The sequence below is a fragment of the Nothobranchius furzeri genome, chromosome 8 (assembly GCF_043380555.1).
Source record: "Nothobranchius furzeri strain GRZ-AD chromosome 8, NfurGRZ-RIMD1, whole genome shotgun sequence".
Lineage (NCBI taxonomy): Eukaryota > Metazoa > Chordata > Actinopteri > Cyprinodontiformes > Nothobranchiidae > Nothobranchius > Nothobranchius furzeri.
This window is the reverse complement of record NC_091748.1, coordinates 56726654-56747121: the sequence shown is the minus strand read 5'-3', so window position 1 is coordinate 56747121 and position 20468 is coordinate 56726654. Positions and strand designations below refer to the sequence as shown.

Genomic DNA, 20468 nt, shown 5'->3' with positions numbered 1-20468 from the left:
GGTTGCATACTAACAAAAGGCGTTGTGTTTGCATGGAGAGGCCCCTGATTGGGCATTTTTGACTAAGCTGTCTGAAAAGAGGGTCAATGGGAGATGAATGACTCTCTTGGAGTCCAAACATCTCCATCACTCCATTTATCCCTAAAGTCTGAGCGTAGCCTCAGTGTCCTGTTTTGGTCGTTTTCTTGTTTGGAGGATGTTTGCTTGTCAGGTGTAGTCACTGCTAAAGTTTCTCATTGAATAGATACATTTATTAAAAAAAGAAGTGAGGTGAGATTTCCCACTGAAGAGGAGATGAAGGTTAAGTCTTCACTGCAGGACTCCTTTCTCTTTTTTTTTCTTACTCTCATCCTGATTATTTCGTTTCTGTTTAGTTCTCTTGCTCAAACTTCCACAGCTAAGCTTGCCCTCTGGTACCAGTCATTTAAGAAAGACCCGCTCCCTGACCTCAGCCTTCCATTATTTCTTTTAAGGAAATTCCTTCCTTCCTTCATTCCACTCTCCTTTTCTCTCCTATTGGCCTCCTTTGCTTTTTGCCCCAGCTGAGCCTTTTTATTGCGCGTTAAAAGAGAGGCAACATCTGGAGCTTTTCATCGCACACAGCTAGCCGCAGCTTTGCTGCTAACGCATGCATGCACATGTGCACACTAACTCACTCACAAATACGCTGCTGCTCTCCATTCTCACGCTCTGGTTGATCCAAAGTGACTGGTGATTGGCATCAGTCACACAGGCTGTTGGAAAGGTATCCTAATTGTGTGTGAGTGTGTGAGATAAACCTGCTGATACTGGAATGTGCTATTCTCGCAGGCCTCCCTGATTAATTATGCATAAAAGCAGCGCTGATGATTGGATGGCAGTGTTATTGTGACAACTGTGGGAAATAAATCTGGTAGCTTGTGCATTCAGTATGATATAATTTTACATGACATTCATTAAAACTAACAATAAATAGATTATTTGTTTTTCCTTAGAATGAAACCACTTAATGAATTTGCTCTGTCTCTAGTCATTGTGTTGCTACAGCTAAGGGTGGGGCAGATTAATAAGCAACACCTGCTTCGTTCTCTTGACTTCTGCTTTTGACAAACTCCAACCTTAGAACATAACTGGTTCGGAGGGTAAAGAAAATGTTTTCAAATCATAACATGTATGCATTGGTGCTGAAACAAAGTGCGTACGACACAGTGTGCAGTCAGAGCATCCGGTTCCCAAGCAGCCCCCGAACAGGTGGCTAGCAGAAACATCGCCCGCAGTGCTACTGCGCTAGCCTGATTCAGCAGCTGCTCAGTGGAGCGAATGTCAGGTCCTACCAGTCAACACGCACTCCTTGGATGTGAAGAAATGCAAGCTGACAGACCAGAGAAACATTAACTATTTTGTGCTCTGAAAAATGGAGATGGGATGGGCAACAGATTAGAAGCTGTCAGTCACATTAGCCGCTGAGGCAGAGCTTCAGACTCGTTAGTTACAAGTTCTGTCAGGTGTTTCTTCCACATGTAGTTAACACTTTTTGTTCAAGCTGTAGGTCAGGTATGGACTCTATTACATTCTTGACCATTTTATATTCTGCCTGAGCGAGACAGTCGAACTGCTCACCTCGGTTCCTGGAGTAGCTCAACTTCCTCCTGCCCTCGGTTATGTGTCCAGACTTGTTCTGTAGATGGATTCATACGCGCTGAACATCCTCTGGTCTCGTTTGAAGTCATAAAAGAAAATGTAGACGTCTAGGTTGCGTTTACATGTTGTAAAGCTGTGATTTTATTGAGGAGGACTGACTTTTCCAGCTCTGAGTGAGAACCAAAGCAGGTTGGCTTGTGCTTGTTGAGAGATTTAAGATAAGGTTACCCTTCAAGTCGATGTCCATTGTCCTGTGGCCTTTCATTACAGGTTAGAGTTTCCCCGTGGGCTATTGTTATGGTACGGCGGGTCGAGCGCTGAACAGGGACAAATGTCAGATCAAAATGATCCGTAAAATTAAGGTGACCCAACTTTTTCACTGAAAGTCTTGGGTCACTTAGAGTTTATTTGAAAATGTTCTGTCTTAATCACAGTTCAAAGCACTTTCTCTGGTCTTTTACTCTAACACCCAAGTTTTACTTTGTATTATGTGATTTAAAAACTTCCTCAGTGAGATTTGGTACTCCGTTTCTCAGTCCAAAAGTTCTGCAAGTAGCTCCCATAGCTTTTGTGTTTTAATGAGCTACACCCTCCCTCCTACAGCTTCCCTTCCATCTATTTTATTTCTGACCTGCCGTACCTCCATCCATTCCATTACTTCTCTATTTTACCACTCAAGTTATTAAAGTAGATCTTATTAAAAGGCAGGAGAAAAAGCTAATCTATATTTGCATTCAGTCTATAGCAATTCATTAATATTATGACATTTACAGGGAGCTTGGCGGGGCCCCGGCTGCCGGCTACCCTTTTCCCTCTCTGAAATGTTAATTTAAAAAGTTCTGTCTTTGTAATGGAATAAGAAATCCTCTCTTGCCCTATCAATTCTGGGCGTCTGGTGAAGAATACTAATTCATGTACGGTTCCAACTGAGGTAGCATGTCACTCTGATGGAATAAGAAAATGCAGAATGGGTTTTAAAGTCATGAGTGTGCGTATTTTCTTTTCTGCCGCTGTCTGAAAATGTGTGTATGTGTGTACTTCTTTTTCTATAGCACTTTCATATGTGAATGTGTCTTCTGCTTTGAGGGTTATACATCATTTCAGGTCACAAACTCTGGAAAAGAAGGTTAAAAGATAAGTTTCTCTGTCTTTCAGACTTCTCACCATGTGCACGAGGCATTTTGGCAGTGTAGTAACACAAACTATACGGACATACAAAACAGACCAGTTCCCCCTGCTGCTTATAGTTATGGGCAAACGCACATCCAATGAAGTTCTAAATGTCATTCAAGGTAATTCTTATTCCATTATTGGGAAAAAAATAGTAATCTACAATTGATTTGAAAGTAAATTACGGTAGAATTGTATTGATTTTGTAAAATTTTCTCCAGGTAATACGACAGTGGACGAGCTGATGATGAGGTTAATGGGAGCCATGGAGATTTTCACAGCACAGCAACAAGAAGACATCAAAGACGAGGTATGATGTGAGCAGCGCCAGGAAACCTGGACCTGCAGAAACATAATGCAAAGAAATAATAAAGGTTATTTTTAGGGGTGTAACGGTACGTTGAGCATCTCGGTTTGGCATACACCTTTGTTTGAATGTCACGGTTTGGTTAGTTTTTGGTACAGTGAGGAAATAAAGCGGAAAGAAAATGTTTTTTTGTGTGAGCAGGTACAGCTTTGACGTTTAAAATCAAACTACTTGCAGTACGTTCTCCAACAAAATATTCTTAGCTAACATAGAAATGTATAAATTAGAACAACTAAATAAATATTATAAAACAGTTTAAGAATTTTCATGTTTAAGAAACTGTGACATAAGTACTTTAGCTTCCTCAGCTGTAACTGAAAGAACAGGCTGAACTATTGGAAATGAAAATAGTTTCTATCTTCAGGGAATTTACTTTCTCCTTAAAGTGACAATGTGCAGTTTTTACCACTAATCTCTGGAAATATCCATCAAAATGTCGTTGTAAATTAATTAAAAGATGCCCAGCTGTTGAAAATATAGGAGGTTTTATAACATATAACCATAAAAAGCTGTTCTAAAATACATGGGAGCAGGTCCAAGGCCCAATCTCAATACTCGCAAAGTGCACTTGGAGAAAGTGCGCAGTAGGGTTCGAGTGCTTAGTACACAAGTGTGCAAATAATTGCAGAATTGAGACAGGGAGCATTGCGTCATCGATCGCAACACGTGCCGTGATGCTGGTCGCTGTGAAACTTTTTTCAAAAACCTTTATTAACAACTTTAAAACAAACAACAAAGCAATTGTTTGAAATAAATGTAACTTCATTGCTGCTTTGTCAAACATTCAGAGCATCAACTAATTGTCCTAAAATTAACTAATTTCATTAGAAAATACATATTTTCAGAAAAGGAACTTGAGCCTTTTCTCCTGCAGCAATGGCAGAGGAGCCGTTGACCTTACCCGAGGTCCGCATCGCTGCGGGCTTGGGTGAAGTGCAGATTAAGGGTGCAATGGGGGTGTGGTCATCTTCCGCACTTGAGAATTGGGACACCCTACGCACTCGCACCACTGGCCGGGAACGCGCAAATGAAGGGTGCAAGTGCAAGTATTGGGATTGGGCCTAAGTCTCTAGGCGACACTAGGGGTGGGCAAAATGAACGATATAAGGTAGAAACGATATAAAATTGGGTAATGATAAGTTTTTGGCTCTGCCGCGATATCGCGATAACACATGATGTCACTAAGATGTGCACCAGTGCCGACATTGGAACAACAGAATGGCAGTGACTGCAAGCATGTAGCGGGAGGAGGAGGAGCTTTCTACACTTTTTGGACGTCTTTATTCTGCTGCAATATATTTTCCATATGAGGATTTTTTAAAGCATGTCATTTTGACATATATAAACAAAGGAAAAAATATATTGCGGTATATTTGGTAATCGCACATGCTTCAGATTATATCGCAATATAGATTGGAGGCCATATCGCCCAGCCCTAGGTGACACCATATTGGATGCCATGTTTTCCTTCTACGGAAGCCTGTGAGGACAAAACACATTTACTGATTTGTAACAAATGGTTACAAAACTTTCACCAACAATAAACATTTTTGTTTTACACATTTACCTCTTCACTTGTTGCCAGTGATGAAAGGGAATCTGATGTTCTTGTTATTTTGCTGGAGGCTGTTCTCTCAGGGATTTTTTTACCCTAATGGCCATCCATTGGTAAGGTGTTATTTGAACACAAAAATAATGCTTGCTTGCAATGATTTAGGTATGTACTGCTCCCAATCACCAGGGAAAATACACACTGTCACTTAAAAAATATGAATAAATGTAACTTTACACCCCTATATTTCATTTGAGTTAGTTGGCGTGAATCAGTACTATTGACATGGTTCTCCTTCAAAATAAAAAATAAAACTATTCTGCCTAATCTGTTAAAGTTTTGACCTTTTTTATGAAGGAGCTTCTGATTGTAGACACAAAGTTCCAGCAACAGGCCAAGTTCTGACTGGATTAAATGTGCCTGAAGCTTTTTGTTCTGACTCACAGATCTTAATTAACAGTCCAAATAACAGTAAAGAAATTTATAACAATTATTAGAATGATTATTATCATTATTATGCCAGGTGAATCTGTGCCATTTAAGCAGTGGATCTAATTAATTTTAGTGATAAATTACAATTTGTCCGGGGGAAAAAATCAGCTTGCCTCGTTACTCTGTTACCAACCTTTTTCTCTGTTTGTATGAAGTAATTGTTGGGGCTAAATCTTCAAGACTGTTGTGTATTTAGTTTAATTATCTATGGACACACAGTTATTTATACCATACCATCTACAGGCTGGTAATGATGATCCATCTGTTGTAGTAATGATTATGCAGAACTCTTCGTACGCCTCTCTAAAACTTTTTCAGATTAATTGAAGCGGTTTTACTTTTGCTATAGTTTGTTCTGCTTTCACACTGGGCTGTCAGTCTTTCCAGCTCTGTGTCTTTTCTAACTACAGTATCTATAAATGACAGGTGTCACTCTGGATTAATTTATGAGTTTTTAACTGTAAAAGAATCAGTCAGCCAAGCTAATCCTCTAACAAATCATTGTTAGATTCATAACACCTTTGTCATGGGGGTTCTGAGGAATCTCTCTGTCACACACACACACACACACACACACACACACACACACACACACACACACACACACACACACACACACACACACCCGAGGGTTAACTTACTAAAAGAAGTTCATTTTAAGACCCATATCATATCACTTACTCTGTTATTATGTCTAATTTACTGACTTTGTTGAAGAGTTGTCACTTTTGGTGGCTCTTCAAATGCTCACCGATGACAACTAGCTGGTAGCAACGGTACAGGGAACACACCGTTGGCCTTACTGGGAAACTTTTTTGTTTTGTTATTTTCAGATCAACTGGAACAGAGGGACATCAGAAGGATACTTAATCATTTTGATGAACACAATCATTTATTTCTATAAAATGCAGTTGTTTCAGTTATCACACATAAAAGCGCTAAAGTCCTCCAATGTTAATTGTTTCAAAACACAATCTGTTGCTCAAGAAATCTGCAGAACTGAAGGATTCCAAACCTGACATAGTTCACATGAAATCAAGACTTTGCTATAAATCTGTTAGAATATGATTTTAGCAGGAGCTTTTTTGTTGTTTTTCCTGCCTGAAAGTTTATTTCCACCACTTTGTACACATCTTTATTTCAACCAGACATTCACTGATATCTGACAAAGTATTTTTTTGTTGTTGTTGTTGTTGTTGAGATTTTGATCTAAGCCCAATCTCAATACGCACACTCCCACCCCTGCACCCTTCAGTTTTGGGAATTTTTTAGAGAGAAGAACAGTGGCTCAAGTGACTTTTCTGAAAATATGTCTTCTCAAACAAAAGAAGTTCATTTTAAGACCCATATCATACCAATTTTATTTCTATAGCACAATTTAAAATACAGCGTGAGAGCTGACCAAAGTGCTGTACAGGCACGATCAATTAAAACAAAGACAAAGGCCATAAGGATCTAAACAAGACATCAACAGCAGATAAAAACAATAAGACGTTAATATTTATTCATGCTTTTGGATATTTTAGACTAAGATTTAATGTGGTTATCAATACATGACAATTTTGTCAATTACTTGAAAGTTGTTCAAGTTTTTTTAAGTGTTGCACAAAAAACGACAGGCATACCTGCACACAGGCATATATACGTAGACGCGCCATTGGACCGGCGCTTCCTATTGGAGCTGCCGTAGTGGCTGGCCACCATCTTAGATTAATGTAAATATAAATAAACAAAATAAATTCAAATATACGATCCCATAAGGTAGGCTAGAAAAGTCAATAGTAATGTTGCATGATCTGTTTTCAATAGTACGCCGGTTGTTGCAACCGTAGGCTGCACAAAAACAAGCATAGCTGCTCATTCTGTTTTGACTTTGGAGAGTTAGGAGACCAATCCAATATATCTGCGACGCTGTTACGCTCTCCAGCGCCCAATGGGGCGTCTACGGATTCATGCCCATGTAAAAGCATGCTCATCATCGCTGTCCCAATTCTGTAAGTATTTGCACACTTAAAGCCATTCTGCGCACTTCCTCCAAGTGCACTTCACAGAAGACCAAAGGGCGCAGTGTGAGTATTTAGAAAATGGATTTGTTGTAAGAAATGACTGTAAACTTTCACAGGATGACTGCAGAGAGCTTGAGTAATGATGATATTTGTTGTTAGTGCCTTTTTTCATCTCACCTCTTCAAAGCACACTCAGACATGACTCAACCCAGACATTCCACTTTGACGCTGACGTCTTGACTGAACTGCAGAAGCTGGGCAGCCACAGTGTGATTTCACCCAGCCTCACTGACACGTCACTTTCATCTTCATGTAGTTTTTAGCTTTGTCATTACTTATCTGGACGACTCGTTGGAGGGTCATTCTCAGGTCACTGCTCTTGCTTCTAACGAAGTGTTAAAGCTACAGTAAGTACAACATCCCAGTTTATGGATCCGTCTGAGCCACTGTGCTCTTTCCTCATTTACAGAGCGAGCCAGGAATGTTCAAACTTTTAGTGCTGCAGCAAGAAGTCCTCTCTAATCACAGTTATTTTAGGAAGACATCGTACAAATCAGTAAAAGTTGGTTCTATCAAAACTTAAAAACAAAATGTAATAAACTTCCAAGAAAGCATTTATTTAGGGTGGTAAAAATCCAATTTCTTTGTTTCAGACTGTCATATGTAGGGTTTAAATGCTGTGCAAATCAATGTGTTCTTTTTTATTTACATGTTCTCAGCATCCCAACTTATTATTTTTTTGGAAACACATTTGGCAATGAGCCACTTGGTCACAAAACTAAGCAGCAAATTAAGCGGAGCAGTTAAGTTTTTTTCTCCCTCCCCTTATTTGTTAGCAAACATTAAATGTGTGACAGCTTGATTTTTCTGAATACCAAGTGTATCATCGACACTCGGAAGACGACGCATGGTGCGCCAACTTGAACAGTAGCCACAATTTAATTGTGGGAAAATCTGTTTGTTTTCCCTCCAAAGTTAAAGCTTTAAAAATCACATGGTGTTTGTGAAGATAAACGTTAGCTGCACCACGCTGTGCTTTTTCACATCAGCCTCGACGGCGAGTTTGGGAACGACAGCTGAAAAGACTCCTACATGAACTGCTCGGTCACTTGTTTGCGTGACTCAGAGCTCGCCTATTGATGGCAGGCACTTTTGATGCTTTTGTCCCCGTCCACCTTTCTTTTACAGTTTCCTTTCAGCGTTCCCCTATTATGTCGGCCAAAAGCACAAATGTATCTTTGCATTTTCTGATTCAATACAACAATGCACACTGCCATTTTGCCTAGCCGCCTTTCTGCACAGTAGCCCTTCGGATTGTCACAATGAGCTTACTTTGCCATATCCGGGTCGGCACACAGCGTGGGCCTTCAGAATATAGAAAACTAATGGCTGCTCGGTGTTAACACAATGGACACTCGTATTTAGACCAAGTCTTTATAAAACACTTTGTAGCCGCAGCAGGTAGAAAGAGAAAGGCCGCCTGTCCCCTTCCCTCTGTACAAACAGGAAGAGAGGGGCTGAATGAATGAAAGAGAAAAGGGAGGGTGAAACTGAGAACGGGAGACATAAAAGAGGCTCAGGGCCTAGTAAATGACGAGCCCGGTCACAATGAATTCCCCTCTAGTGCTACTCTTTCATACCTGATGTTTGTATGTAACCACACATGCTGCATTTTCTTTGGCCCAGCTCTGTCTGGCTTCTAAAATCGACACCTCAGCTTAGACGTTTTGTCCTTGTGTATCCTTTTATTATGTAGCTAGTTAAACAGGTCTAACTTTTTTCCTCTTCAGGATGAGCGCGAGGCGAGGGAGACGGTGAAGAGGGAACAGGATGAAGCCTATCGTTTGTCTTTAGAGGCTGACCGTAAAAAGGTACTTTTGAAAAAAAGCAGGTAGTCATTTCTGGATCTTGTTAAAGCAGGAGGGATCTGTTTGAGACACGAATGATATAATACTTAAATTGTAATTTCACTTGTGTAAACTAGTGGATAATTCTCCTGCCTAAAAACAGGTTGTTTGGAGCTCTAATAAAACATTATTAAATATTCATCAAGGCAAAGCGACACTGTGTTGGAAACACCCAAGTCAGCAAAGCAGATTTATTTTTTTTTATTTGTTGACTCGATTAATATTAAATGAATTCTCTCCTTTTCAGAGAGAAGCCCAAGAAAGAGAGGAAGCCGAGCAAGTACGTCTGGAGCAGATGAGAAAGGAGCAGGAGGAGGAGAAGGAGGTGAGAACCACAGTTATAACTCCCATTTTCACATGGCCAGAATTAAAATTCATCATTAGCGGTGCAAGACTGAACAGTAATATGTTTTACCAACTCTTTATGATGGTGTGATGCTTCCTGTCCTGTTTTTAGCTTCCCTTCTGACACTCGGCTCTAATTAGTTAATTATGTTGTGGTTTTGGGGAGAATCAGACTGTCACTGAAACTTTTGTGGTGATGATTTAAACTCAAAGAACCGTTTCAGATTAATAACACATCCTAATTTCCTACCAGCGCTTGTTAATGTCACCTTCCATAAACACAGTCTTTGTTCTGTTGAGCCGCCTTCCACTGGTAAAGCACACAGCAACCTCATATTCAAACCCAGCCGCACAAAAGATTCCAGCAAGTCATGAAGGCCGGCATGTGCACAAAAACACACACACAATTTAAGCAAACACACATTCTCTCGAAAACAATTGTCTGTGAGATAGGGGAAAACACACACGCACACAGACACAATGTCACGCATACAAGAAAACGATAATTGTCTGTAATGATGGCGGCGTTGCTGTAACACAGTGTAGTCCTGGGAGATTGTTGTTTACTCAGCAGCAGGAGGCGTAAAGCAGAGAGAGGTATTGGGTGACCCGGCTCGCTCTGGTGATTGGTCACTTAAGTTAAACAAATGACAACAAAAGAGCACCAAGCCTGCTGTTAATTATATCACTGTAGTGTGCTAAACAAATGACTTCTCCTCTGTAGCTCCAACCTAGATTAATTTTCTCTCCCTGCCCAAGTCCAGTGGTTTCCATTCAGTCTCCTGTTCTAACCAACCATAATATTAATACTGTAAATATGAGATCTGGTGTTGTCTTTGTTGGCTGATTTCTATGTGATCGTACTTCTGATGAGCTTCTTTTTTATAGTATTCAATTTAGCTTGTTAATTCACTTATGTTGTTCATCTTTCAACAACTTTAGTCAAAAGTTTGTAATGTTTTTTTCTGTTGTGAATGAATGCAACATACACACTGCCCAGCCAAAAATAAATGTACATTTAATGCACATCAACAATGAAATAAAACAAAGTTGTATCATAACCTTAGTTTATTGGTGCTTATCACACTGCCCAGCCCAAAAAAAAGTCACCACAAAATAAAAGGTCACACACTAACTGTCTTAAGCTTTGATTACGATTGTTTCGATAAGCTTCTGTAATGTCACCAGATTCATTTCCATCCAGTGTTGCATTAATGTTTCACCAAAATCTTGATGATGATGGTAGAGTCTGACTGCTACACAAATCCTTCTCCAGCACATCCCAAATATTCTCAAAGGGGTTAAGGTCTGGACTCTCTGGTGGCCAATCCATGTGTGAAAATGATGTCTCATGCTCCCTGAACCACTCTTTCACTATTTGAGCCTGGTGAATCCTGGCATTGTCATCTTGGAATTGGGGGTGCAACAATGCCACTTTTTTCCAAACCGATACGATACCGATACTTGGATCTGAATATTTGCCGATTACCGATACCTATACTTCTACCACACAAAAAAATGCAATGACTTGGAAAACAGATTTTCTTTTCTTTTCTGCTTTCAACAGGAAAAGACTATGAGGTAGATACAAAAGTAAAATATATGAATAGAAATCACAAAACTAAAATATTAGGTGAACAGAAATTACAAGTTACAGTGAAGCCATTTTCAAGCAAGTGCATTGGTATCGGTTCCTGGTATCGGTGAACTTTTACTTGTTTACTTGTTGCATAATAAGATCCAGTTGGGGAGTAAAATTGCTATCTTGGAGAATGAGAAGTGTGCTTTAAAGGTTGATGTCATTTCCTCTGCAGCTCGAGTTCGTAACCGAGAAGATGAAATTGAGGATTTAAAATCGCACATTTCTGCATTCAAAGGAGAAAGGGGGACCCCTTTACTCCACCGTCCTCAACCTGCTACAGCACCACCTCAACCTCCTCCAACTCCATCACCTCCACCTCCTCCACCTCTAGCTGTTGCTACAGCTGCTGCTCCACCAGCTGCTATTGCTGCAAGTGGGGTTGCACCTGCTGCAGCTGAGGTGGGACCAGCTCCTCAGTTACCTCTGGTTTCTCAAACAGGCCAATTTGCTCCACCTCCAGTGCCTCATCCAGGCTACCTGGCTCCTCAGCCAGGCCACTTTTATCCACCTCCGGCTAATCTATATCCACCTCAAGCTCATCAATTCCCACCTGCAGCTCATCCATATGTGCCTGCAGCTCAGCCACACTTTCTGGCTGCACAACAATACCCTCCTGCTGCACCTGCTGCTGCTGCGATGGTTGTGCCAGCTTTCCATCCAGTCCAACCGAACGCACCTGTGCCCATATCTGACATCTACAGGATGTCTCAGAGCGTCAAGAAATTCAACCCTCGACCAGGTAATTCATACCCGGTTGACACAAATCTGAGTGACCTCCGACATCACTTTCAGCGATGTCCGGGAATGACCTTGGAGGACAAGATCTTTTTGATAAGGTTAACCTCTGATGCCGTGGGTTCGCTTATTGATCGCAAGTGTAATTTGATCACAAATGATTACAACAAGCTAGAAGCTGCAATTCGTAAAGAGTACACTTATGATGCTAAGGATGCTGGTGTACGGTTAGCTTTGTCAGTCAAACAGGGTCGTACTGAAGACCCACAAGCCTTCTATCTACGCCTCTTCGACGCGTACTTTGGTACGGAATGTAAGGACGGGATGGAAGATGAGAAAGGTTTCAAGGAAATCTTCCTTGAGAATCTACATCCTCAATACAGCCCATACATGGGTACGGTAGACCTTAAAACCACACCCATGGATGAGCTCAGATGAATGGCGAATTGTGCCTTTAGACGGTTTGACAAATCCAGTAAGAGTTTGCACGCTCCATCAGTTCTGGCGGTGGAGGCAAACCCCTCCCGCTCACTAGTGAAAGCCACAGCGCCACCAGACTGAACTGGCTGGAACAGCAGGTGACGGTTAGACATCAAGAGATCTGGGAGTCCTCTGAGTGAGACACCTGAGGAGGACCCAGGCTCATACGGTCGTATTAGAGGAGGCTGCGGAGGAAGCACAGCCACGTTTAGGACCAGACAGAAACATGTGACTAGCAAGAGAAGCATTGTCGGTCCTGAAGACTGAAGCCAAGAATGCTCTAGGCTATAGGCAGGTGCAGGCGCGGCCTTACGAGGGCCCGGAGCATATGTGCTCTTTGGAGGGCCCCCGGTCGACACACAGGTGCGATCAGAGAGCTCAGGGTCAGCCAGTAGAGGTACAGGGCGACATCTGACCCCCCCTTTGGTAGGTAAGTCACCCACTGCAGGAGCAGTCGTCAGCGCCAGCTGTAGTGGAGTAAGGTCAGTGATGGCGTCGGCCCCCCTTTTGGTAGGTGGTGTTTCCACCGCAAAGTACTGGGCTTCAGCTGGAGTCTCAGTGCCACCATCAACTCGCCCTGTGGCAGGTGGTGTTCCCACTGCAGGGTGTGGTCTCAGGCGGAGCGTCGCTGCCAGCGTCGGCCTCCCCGGTTCAGGTGGCTTTCCCAACTCAGGTAGGAGTGGTTCTGCTGCAGGGACAACACAGGCTCTGTGGACATCAACGGGCAGAGGTTCTTCAACCCCTGACCAGAGTCCCCCCCCCCCTTCCACATCAATGAAAGCATCAATGCGCCTCAGAAAGTCCATGCCAAGGGTGAAAGGCATCCTTGCATGCTCGGAGATGTACACGGGATGTGTCAGAGTCATGGGTCAGATTGAGAAGTGGAGGGCAGACCTAGAAGACAAGATTAAGTCATGAGAGAAAGTCTTGACAGTTGCAGAACATGGAACAAGTTCTGGGGGTTTGACCCCCGCTCCACAAGAAATGCAGATGCGGTCGAACATCGCTCGAGTTTTAAGTGTAAAATCTGAACATGTGTCAAGAAGTGCGTTGCAGGATAGATTCTGGGTCAGTTTGACCGACACCAGAGATTTACCAGCCTTCTCCTGGGGCACCAGGTGTCCCAAGAACATTTTGGCGGACTCGACGCCAGGGTGGACCGGAATTTCATCTGTTGCGGATGAATCAGTCTCCAGTGTAGCGGGAAAAGGTGGTCCTATTTCCTGAAGGTGAGAATCAAAAGGATTATCCTCTGTTTTCAGAATTTGTTCTGGAAGCAGATCAACAGCAGAAAGATTTAATTCTTGTACAACATCAGGATCTTGTTCAATTACATCCAGCGTGTTACTCAGAGATGAGACAGTTTCTTCCATGTTTTGCAATTTCTGTTTCGGAGTGGAACACTGCCGCTGCATGTCAGCTTTCCTTTCCTATGCCATTCCAATGAGGAAAGAAACCAGATAGTGATGCTGGTATGACATTGTGATGATGCACTAGAAACCTTATTTCGAGGAATAAGAAATTAGAGAGAAAGATAAGCTTCGAGCTTTTTGAGCCGGGTGAAAAACCCGCCAGTAGATGGCAGCACCGGGCTAAAGGAACGTGATTAATGGAGGTGAGGCACGGTTGCGTCACTCCCTTTAATCAGATCCACAGGCGAACTGAGATTTTTAGCTGAGCTCTGGTTTTTGGCTAAAACATGGCAGTTTTAAGAGCCAAAATGTTTACCCAAAGGGATTTTAATGTAGACGCAGGCGTCTGCGGCGGGTTTTCCCGCTCGGTTCTGACTTATCAGCTCCTATCTCCGGAGACGCAGCTATGTAGCTCGTCGGCAAGGCCTAGAATTGAACAGAATCAGGACTTAATAGGTTAGTTTACGTCCAATGGGGGCAATCTCTTCGACTGCAACGGACCTGTGCACTGGTTCTCGTTGTCTTAGGCCGGTTTTAGCGTATATTATGCGGTGTTCAGACCCAGCGCTCTGCCGCTATTGTGGCTTTTGGACGGTAGCAGAGTTACAATAATACTTATTCATTTTGAGTAACAATGAGTCACAATGAATTAAAGATAATCACCCATGCAGTAATTATCAAATACCCTGATTCCCTGCATTAACCAGTGGAAAATAGGGGGGGGGGAGGAACTATCAGGTAGGGCAGCTCGATTATGGCAAAAATAATAATCACGATTATGGTGACTGAAATTGAGATCACGATTATTTAGGACGATTTTTCTATTTATGTTGATTTTATTTGTTTTTATTCAGTCATAAAATTGCTCAGGGCACAATCAGGACAAAAATAAACAAGAAACAAGACGATCACTAAAATAACTCCTGATTCCCAGTATAAAAAGACCAATATACTTATAGCTCATAGTTTATGACCCAAGGAATATAGACCTTGGTTTAGCTCATTTATGTCTAACCAGTAAAGACCCAAATACCAATATCTTGCAAATACTGACAGCAAGAATTATACAGTGGCATTTATAACAAATACATGCAAATAAATTGATGTTCACAAAATGTTGTGTAACATTTATTGAAGTCGTGTCAAGGTGCTGTAGGAGTGTGCACTAGCATCGTGTCCTCAGAGAGATCAGTTATTATTTATCAGCATGAGGAACTTATTTCTACCTTATTTATAAACTATTTATTTACAGGTCCATCAGTTAATGTAATAATTGTCCCAACCACAGCTGCACCCCCACCCCCCAACCCGGTCTCACAGCAATAGGGGCAAGCTGCACGTATGTTTAGCAAGCTGCACGCGCACATTTAGCCGTTTTTAGCAGCTCAGGAGCCCGCAGGTACGGTGTGTGTCACTCACTCTGGTTAATCCAACAGGGAGCCGGCTCTGAGAGCCGTTTCTTTAGCGACCGACACATCACTACATCATTCCCTTTCCTAATGTCCTGAAGAACGGTCCGGAGCGCAGGTGGAGTGTTCAGCTAACCTGCAGGAAATGTCGATGACAGTTATCCAGAAAGTAGCTAAGGGTTACCAGAGATGTTTCTGAGGTGTTCGCTAGGTACTTTTTAGATTTAAAAAGTCAAGAAGGGGGTCTGAGAAGCTGTTAGAAATAGCGTCAAAGTCGCCAGGTTGGCAACACCCTAGGAGGAGCGTTTCATTTGCAACTCAGGGCAGTGCAAGTGGGAGGAGCAAATAATCGGCTTGTTTTGTTTTTTATAATCGTTCAAAACTCAGATCGTAATCGTGATTAAAATTCGATTAATTGAGCAGCCCTACTATCAGGTCAGAAAAAGCTACTCAGATCTACGTCACACAGTAAATTAGCATTAATAGACTCACCCATCTTGGCTCGTAACGGGGAAAGCTGTTGTTAATTAGCATTCAGGAGAGAGCAGAGCACGCCTTGGCTAGTAGAAGCTAACCATTAGCATTAGCAACTCCACAATATGGTGGAACAGGTTTGGACTTGTAAATAAAACATCAAAGTAGCATTTTTTACCCAAGAAAGAAAAACAAATGGAGGCAGTGGAAGATTTGCATTTCTGTCAGCCAATCAGAGTTGAGCTGTTGGAAAAGCAAGACTTTTCCATGCATGAGTTTTTTTTCCTGAAACAGGAGCACCAGAGCTTTTGTTCCCCAGAGATAGTATTAATTTATACTAGAGACCATAGCAGAGTCCTTAACATTCAGTTTCACATTCATCCTCAGCAAATAGAAACTTAGTTTATTTCAGAATTTATATCACGGTTCATCTGAGAAGGTGATCACATTTTTAAAAATATGTTTCTACCATTTCATTAACAACATTTAACCTTTCATAAATCTGTATTGTTGTTTTTCCTTATTCCTTCAAAGTTGAAAAGACAAAGAGATCTGTTGTAATTAGTGATTGGCCATTTTGTTTGTTTTCAGTTTTCTGTGGAGACTTTGGAGGCAGTGACCTCGCACTGAGTATTAGAGAAAGTGCAGACAACAGAAACCCCGCTGGCCACCAGAGAGAGGACAATGCTAACGGGAATACTTTCCCTGTGATTTTGTGCCTTTGTGCAAAGAAAAGTGAGATGAAAGTAAGAGCCTATGAATTGGGGGAGGGGTTGGTGGGCACATGTGAGCTGACATTATTATTTACCTCCTTCATGAGGTCTTAGCATACAGTTGTGTGGCTGTCATATGCTTCTCTCGGCTGTGATCGTCATCTGTTTGCTCTCTGCGGTTAGCCGAGCGGAGCTGCAGAGGTGCATGAATGGACAAAGAGATGCACCTGATTATTTGTGCGGCGCTGCCGGGGCCTGGGGCTTCCTGTGGTTTTGTTAGGGACACTTTCCCCCCACTCTAGTGAGTGGTTCTGCGTCTGTCTGAGGTCGACTCTGCATCTGTGTGTCCAACATATACGCTCCTGTCTGTTTTTGTGTGTGCGCGTGTGACTTTGTCCCTCAGGGGCCCCTTTAACTCAGTCAGCATCAGCTTGTGTACCTGGGGGAGCTGATGGCGGAGCGGCACGCGCCCTACCCTGCCCACCCAACACCAGAAGCTGCTAATGAGCTACTGTTGTACACTCTTATGAAATATAATTGCATTATGGTGTGTAAATAAAGCCGGGGCGTGTTGTCACAGCATATGCTCCCCGGCTGGCCAAACAGGAACAACAAGCGGGAGGGGGGAGGAGAAGGAGGTGAGGGGGCAGGCACAGAAAGAAGTAGGACACTCGAGGGAGCAGCTGAAGCACGTTTTTGTGGAACTCAGGAGAATTGATTAGCTTTGCTGTGAAAGATGACAGTTGATGTTTGCCTTTGTGCATGATAAGCCTCCCTCTCTCTGTGTTGTGGAAAGTAACATCAGGTTTACTGTCTGTGAAATGAACCATCATGAACAACAATTTAAACCATCACATGTCAACTCTGGGAAATGAAGTGAGATCAGTCTCAGATCGCTGGAGAAAACTAAAGAGATATGAAGTTGCTCTACAACTGGCTCATTTTACGTGCTGATATGATACTTGGCAACCTTCTGAGCTACGCCAGGCTTTAGGGAGCAGGGTGAGACACAGGACAGCTAATTTAATTTTTAGGACAAGGATTTTTAAATGAAATGAAGCAACAGTGCAGTAATCAGACTGGTTGTTTGGATGTATTTGACATGTTTTAGAGTGTCTTAATCTGAGTTGATAGGTCTTTTTGTTCCTTTTGTAATAAATATGACTGTTGAAGTGTGCTAGCTTTCGTCCTGTGTGTTTTTATAGTTTGTGGTATTTTGTAAACTATAAAAAACACCTTTGGTATGTCCTTACTGTGTCTGATTTCTAATTCCATTTTTTGGTTCTTTTTTAAAACAGAAAAGGTTTCTCTTTACCTTGCTGACAGTTTCGTTCGCGGCTGCAAACTTCCTCAGAACTGATGGTGGCATCACTTCCTACTCCGTTTATCCGCGGGCAGCAGAGGACGTTGTCGCCCTCTGCTGCTCGCTCTCCCCTCTCCGATAATGCAGTCCCATGCACGATCCAATGTTTAAACCCCATCGTCTCTGTTCATGGTCCCACATCCACGTCTCCTTATCTCTATAGCTTCCTTTATCCATCTTTTGTATTTCTGTTGTTCGGTGTTTATGATCCTTGTGTTGTCCCAGTCCATTATATGGTTTTCTCGTGTGCAGTGTTCTGTTACGGCTGACTTCTTTATTGTTCTTCTGCTTCTTGTTTTGCTGCTTTTGTGTGTTTTTGACTTGATTCTTTCTCAAACTCCTTTCTATGTTCTATTGTTCGTGTGTTGAGTTGGCGTCCGGTTTCTCCTATGTATGTTTTATTGCAGAGTTTGCATGGGATTTCGTAAACAACTCCACATTTATGTCCAGCTGGTATCTTGTCTTTTGAGTGTACTAGTCTGTTTCTACCTGTTGTGTATGGTTTTGTTGGTGTGTTTATGTTGTGTTTTTCATTGTAAACCATGTAATGGATTGGGACAACACAAGGATCATAAACACCGAACAACAGAAATACAAAAGATGGATAAAGGAAGCTATAGAGATAAAGAGACGTGGATGTGGGACCATGAACAGAGACGATGGGGTTTAAACAATGGATCCTGCATGGGACTGCATTATCGGAGAGGGGAAAGCGGGCAGCAGAGGGCAACAATGTCCTCTGCTGCCCGCGGATAAACGGAGTAGGAAGTGACGTCAGCGTCAGCTCTGAGGATGTTTTGCAGTCGGCAAACGAAACTGTCAGCAAGGTAAAGAGAAACCTTTCCTGTGTTTTAAAAAGAACCAAAGATGGAATTATAAAAACGCATTTTTCACACAACCATGCCCTCTGGCTAGCAAAGAAAAAGGAAGTGGATTGCTCCAGTGGGAGCAGCTGTCCCACCAACACCTGTCCAACACCTGTATGCAAATGCATTTGCATTTATAAAATAATTTATTTCTTTTGTTGACCAAAATACTATTTAATTTTCTCTTTCCAGGCAATCCGCTTGTCGTTGGAGCAGGCTTTACCTGCAGAGCCAAACGGAGATCCAGGGGAACAAATCAGCAAACTAAGAATCCGAACACCGAGTGGCGAGTTTTTGGAAAGGCGCTTCCTGGGCAGCTGTAAGCTCCAGGTCCTTTTTGACTTTGTGGCCTCCAAGGGATACCCCTTTGATGGATTCAAGCTCCTCACCACCTTCCCTCGTAGAAATGTGAGTGGTAAAATGAAAAAGTTGTTCTTTTTGCCCAAATGTGCATACTTGGATAGCAGGAAATAAAATCTTAATGGGTAACATCCATGTATTAGCTGTCAACGTGAAGACTTAGTACCAAGATGGAGGTCTAATAATGCAGCTCCTCTCCCATCTTAGCAGCAGGATCTGATGTGTTTTCAGATTTAACTAACATCTCTGCTGGAAAGATCCTCAGCTGTAATTGGCTCATCTAGTTGGACTTGAGACAAACCTCTGGTGATGGCTGCAACCAGCAGGGATTATAGTTGGAATAATCCACTGGGACAGATTAATGATTTAGTTGCAGTATTATTAATATTATTATTTATTTAACTCTAATGGAGCATGTGTGTTCTGCTACATTAGCACTGTGGTCGTTGTTTATATATGAGTATGTTTAGGGAAAGGCAGGTCCGCTGTTTACCCATGCACCTGACTGTGTGTGTCTATTATTTAGTGATTATTAATTACTATCAGTCCTCTGTGCTAACAGTACACTTTGTGTTAAGATACAGTTGTCAGCACTAACGGTAGTATTCTCTGCGGCGCTAGTGTTGATGCCTGGTAGCTAGCTACAAACCAGTCATTAGAGGGCCTGGTCGCCATGCTCTGTGGAAGCGACTTAATAAGCGCCGTTTTAGCTACCAGCTTAATTAGCCGTGCTGCAGGATTTCCATTAATCAAGACAGGAGAAGATATAGAGAGGTGGCACTGGTTGTTTAGAGGTGTGTGTGTGTGTGTGTGTATGTGTGCGTGCGTGTGTGTGTGTGTGTGTGTGTGTGTGTGTGTACGCACATGCATGCGTGTGTGTGTGTGTACGCACATGCATGCGTGTGTGTGTGTGTACGCACATACATGCGTGTGTGTGTGTGCGCGCACAGGCTTGCCCAGGCAATGTGCCATTCCAGTCTGGAGAGACGGTTGGGGCACAAACACCTAACACACACATTAGCGCGCAGCTCACACTCCCGTTTCGTCACAATCACACAATTCAACACATACACAAATATTTTCAAGCAAACACATGCCCCGCTCACAACTTTGCCACTTAAAGGATTCACAGTTGTCTCTTTATAATCAAGAGTAAACATGTGTTTGAGACAGAGATAAAGATGTGCCTGCATCGCAGATGAAATTCCAGCAAAAACAGGATGGAAGGATTAAAGCGTGTGTGGGGGGTGGTGGGGAGGCTGGAGGAGGGACGGCGATTGCAGAACAAGCGAAGAAAGACAACAGAGAGGACAAACGCTGGAACAAAGGAAAGATTTGATCACAGAAACAGTCTGAAAGAGAACAGGATAAAGAAGATGAGCGGTGACGATATTAAAAAGTAGGAGATGGGAGATAATTCCAGGAAGCAGAAAGGCGGGAGATTTCGGGGAGGAGAGGAGGGAAATAGCTCCGTGTTAGTGCCAGTATGAGACTGCGAACACAGGCCCCCATCTAATCCTGCAGCTCTGTGTTGTAATTAAATGAGAGGGAGCAT

General features: G+C 42.5%; 1 protein-coding gene across 2 annotated transcripts in view; it reads left to right on the top strand.

Moving 5' to 3' along the window:
- faf1 (Fas (TNFRSF6) associated factor 1) overlaps positions 1-20468 on the top strand; it is an 83609-nt gene that overhangs the window by 53283 nt on the left and 9858 nt on the right. For both annotated transcript variants that reach the window (XM_054752398.2, XM_015971343.3), the window contains exons 14-18: positions 2776-2912; positions 3012-3100; positions 8998-9078; positions 9362-9439; positions 18746-18961. In XM_054752398.2, coding sequence (XP_054608373.2) covers positions 2776-2912; positions 3012-3100; positions 8998-9078; positions 9362-9439; positions 18746-18961 — 601 coding nt within the window. The remainder of the gene's footprint in view (positions 1-2775; positions 2913-3011; positions 3101-8997; positions 9079-9361; positions 9440-18745; positions 18962-20468) is intronic.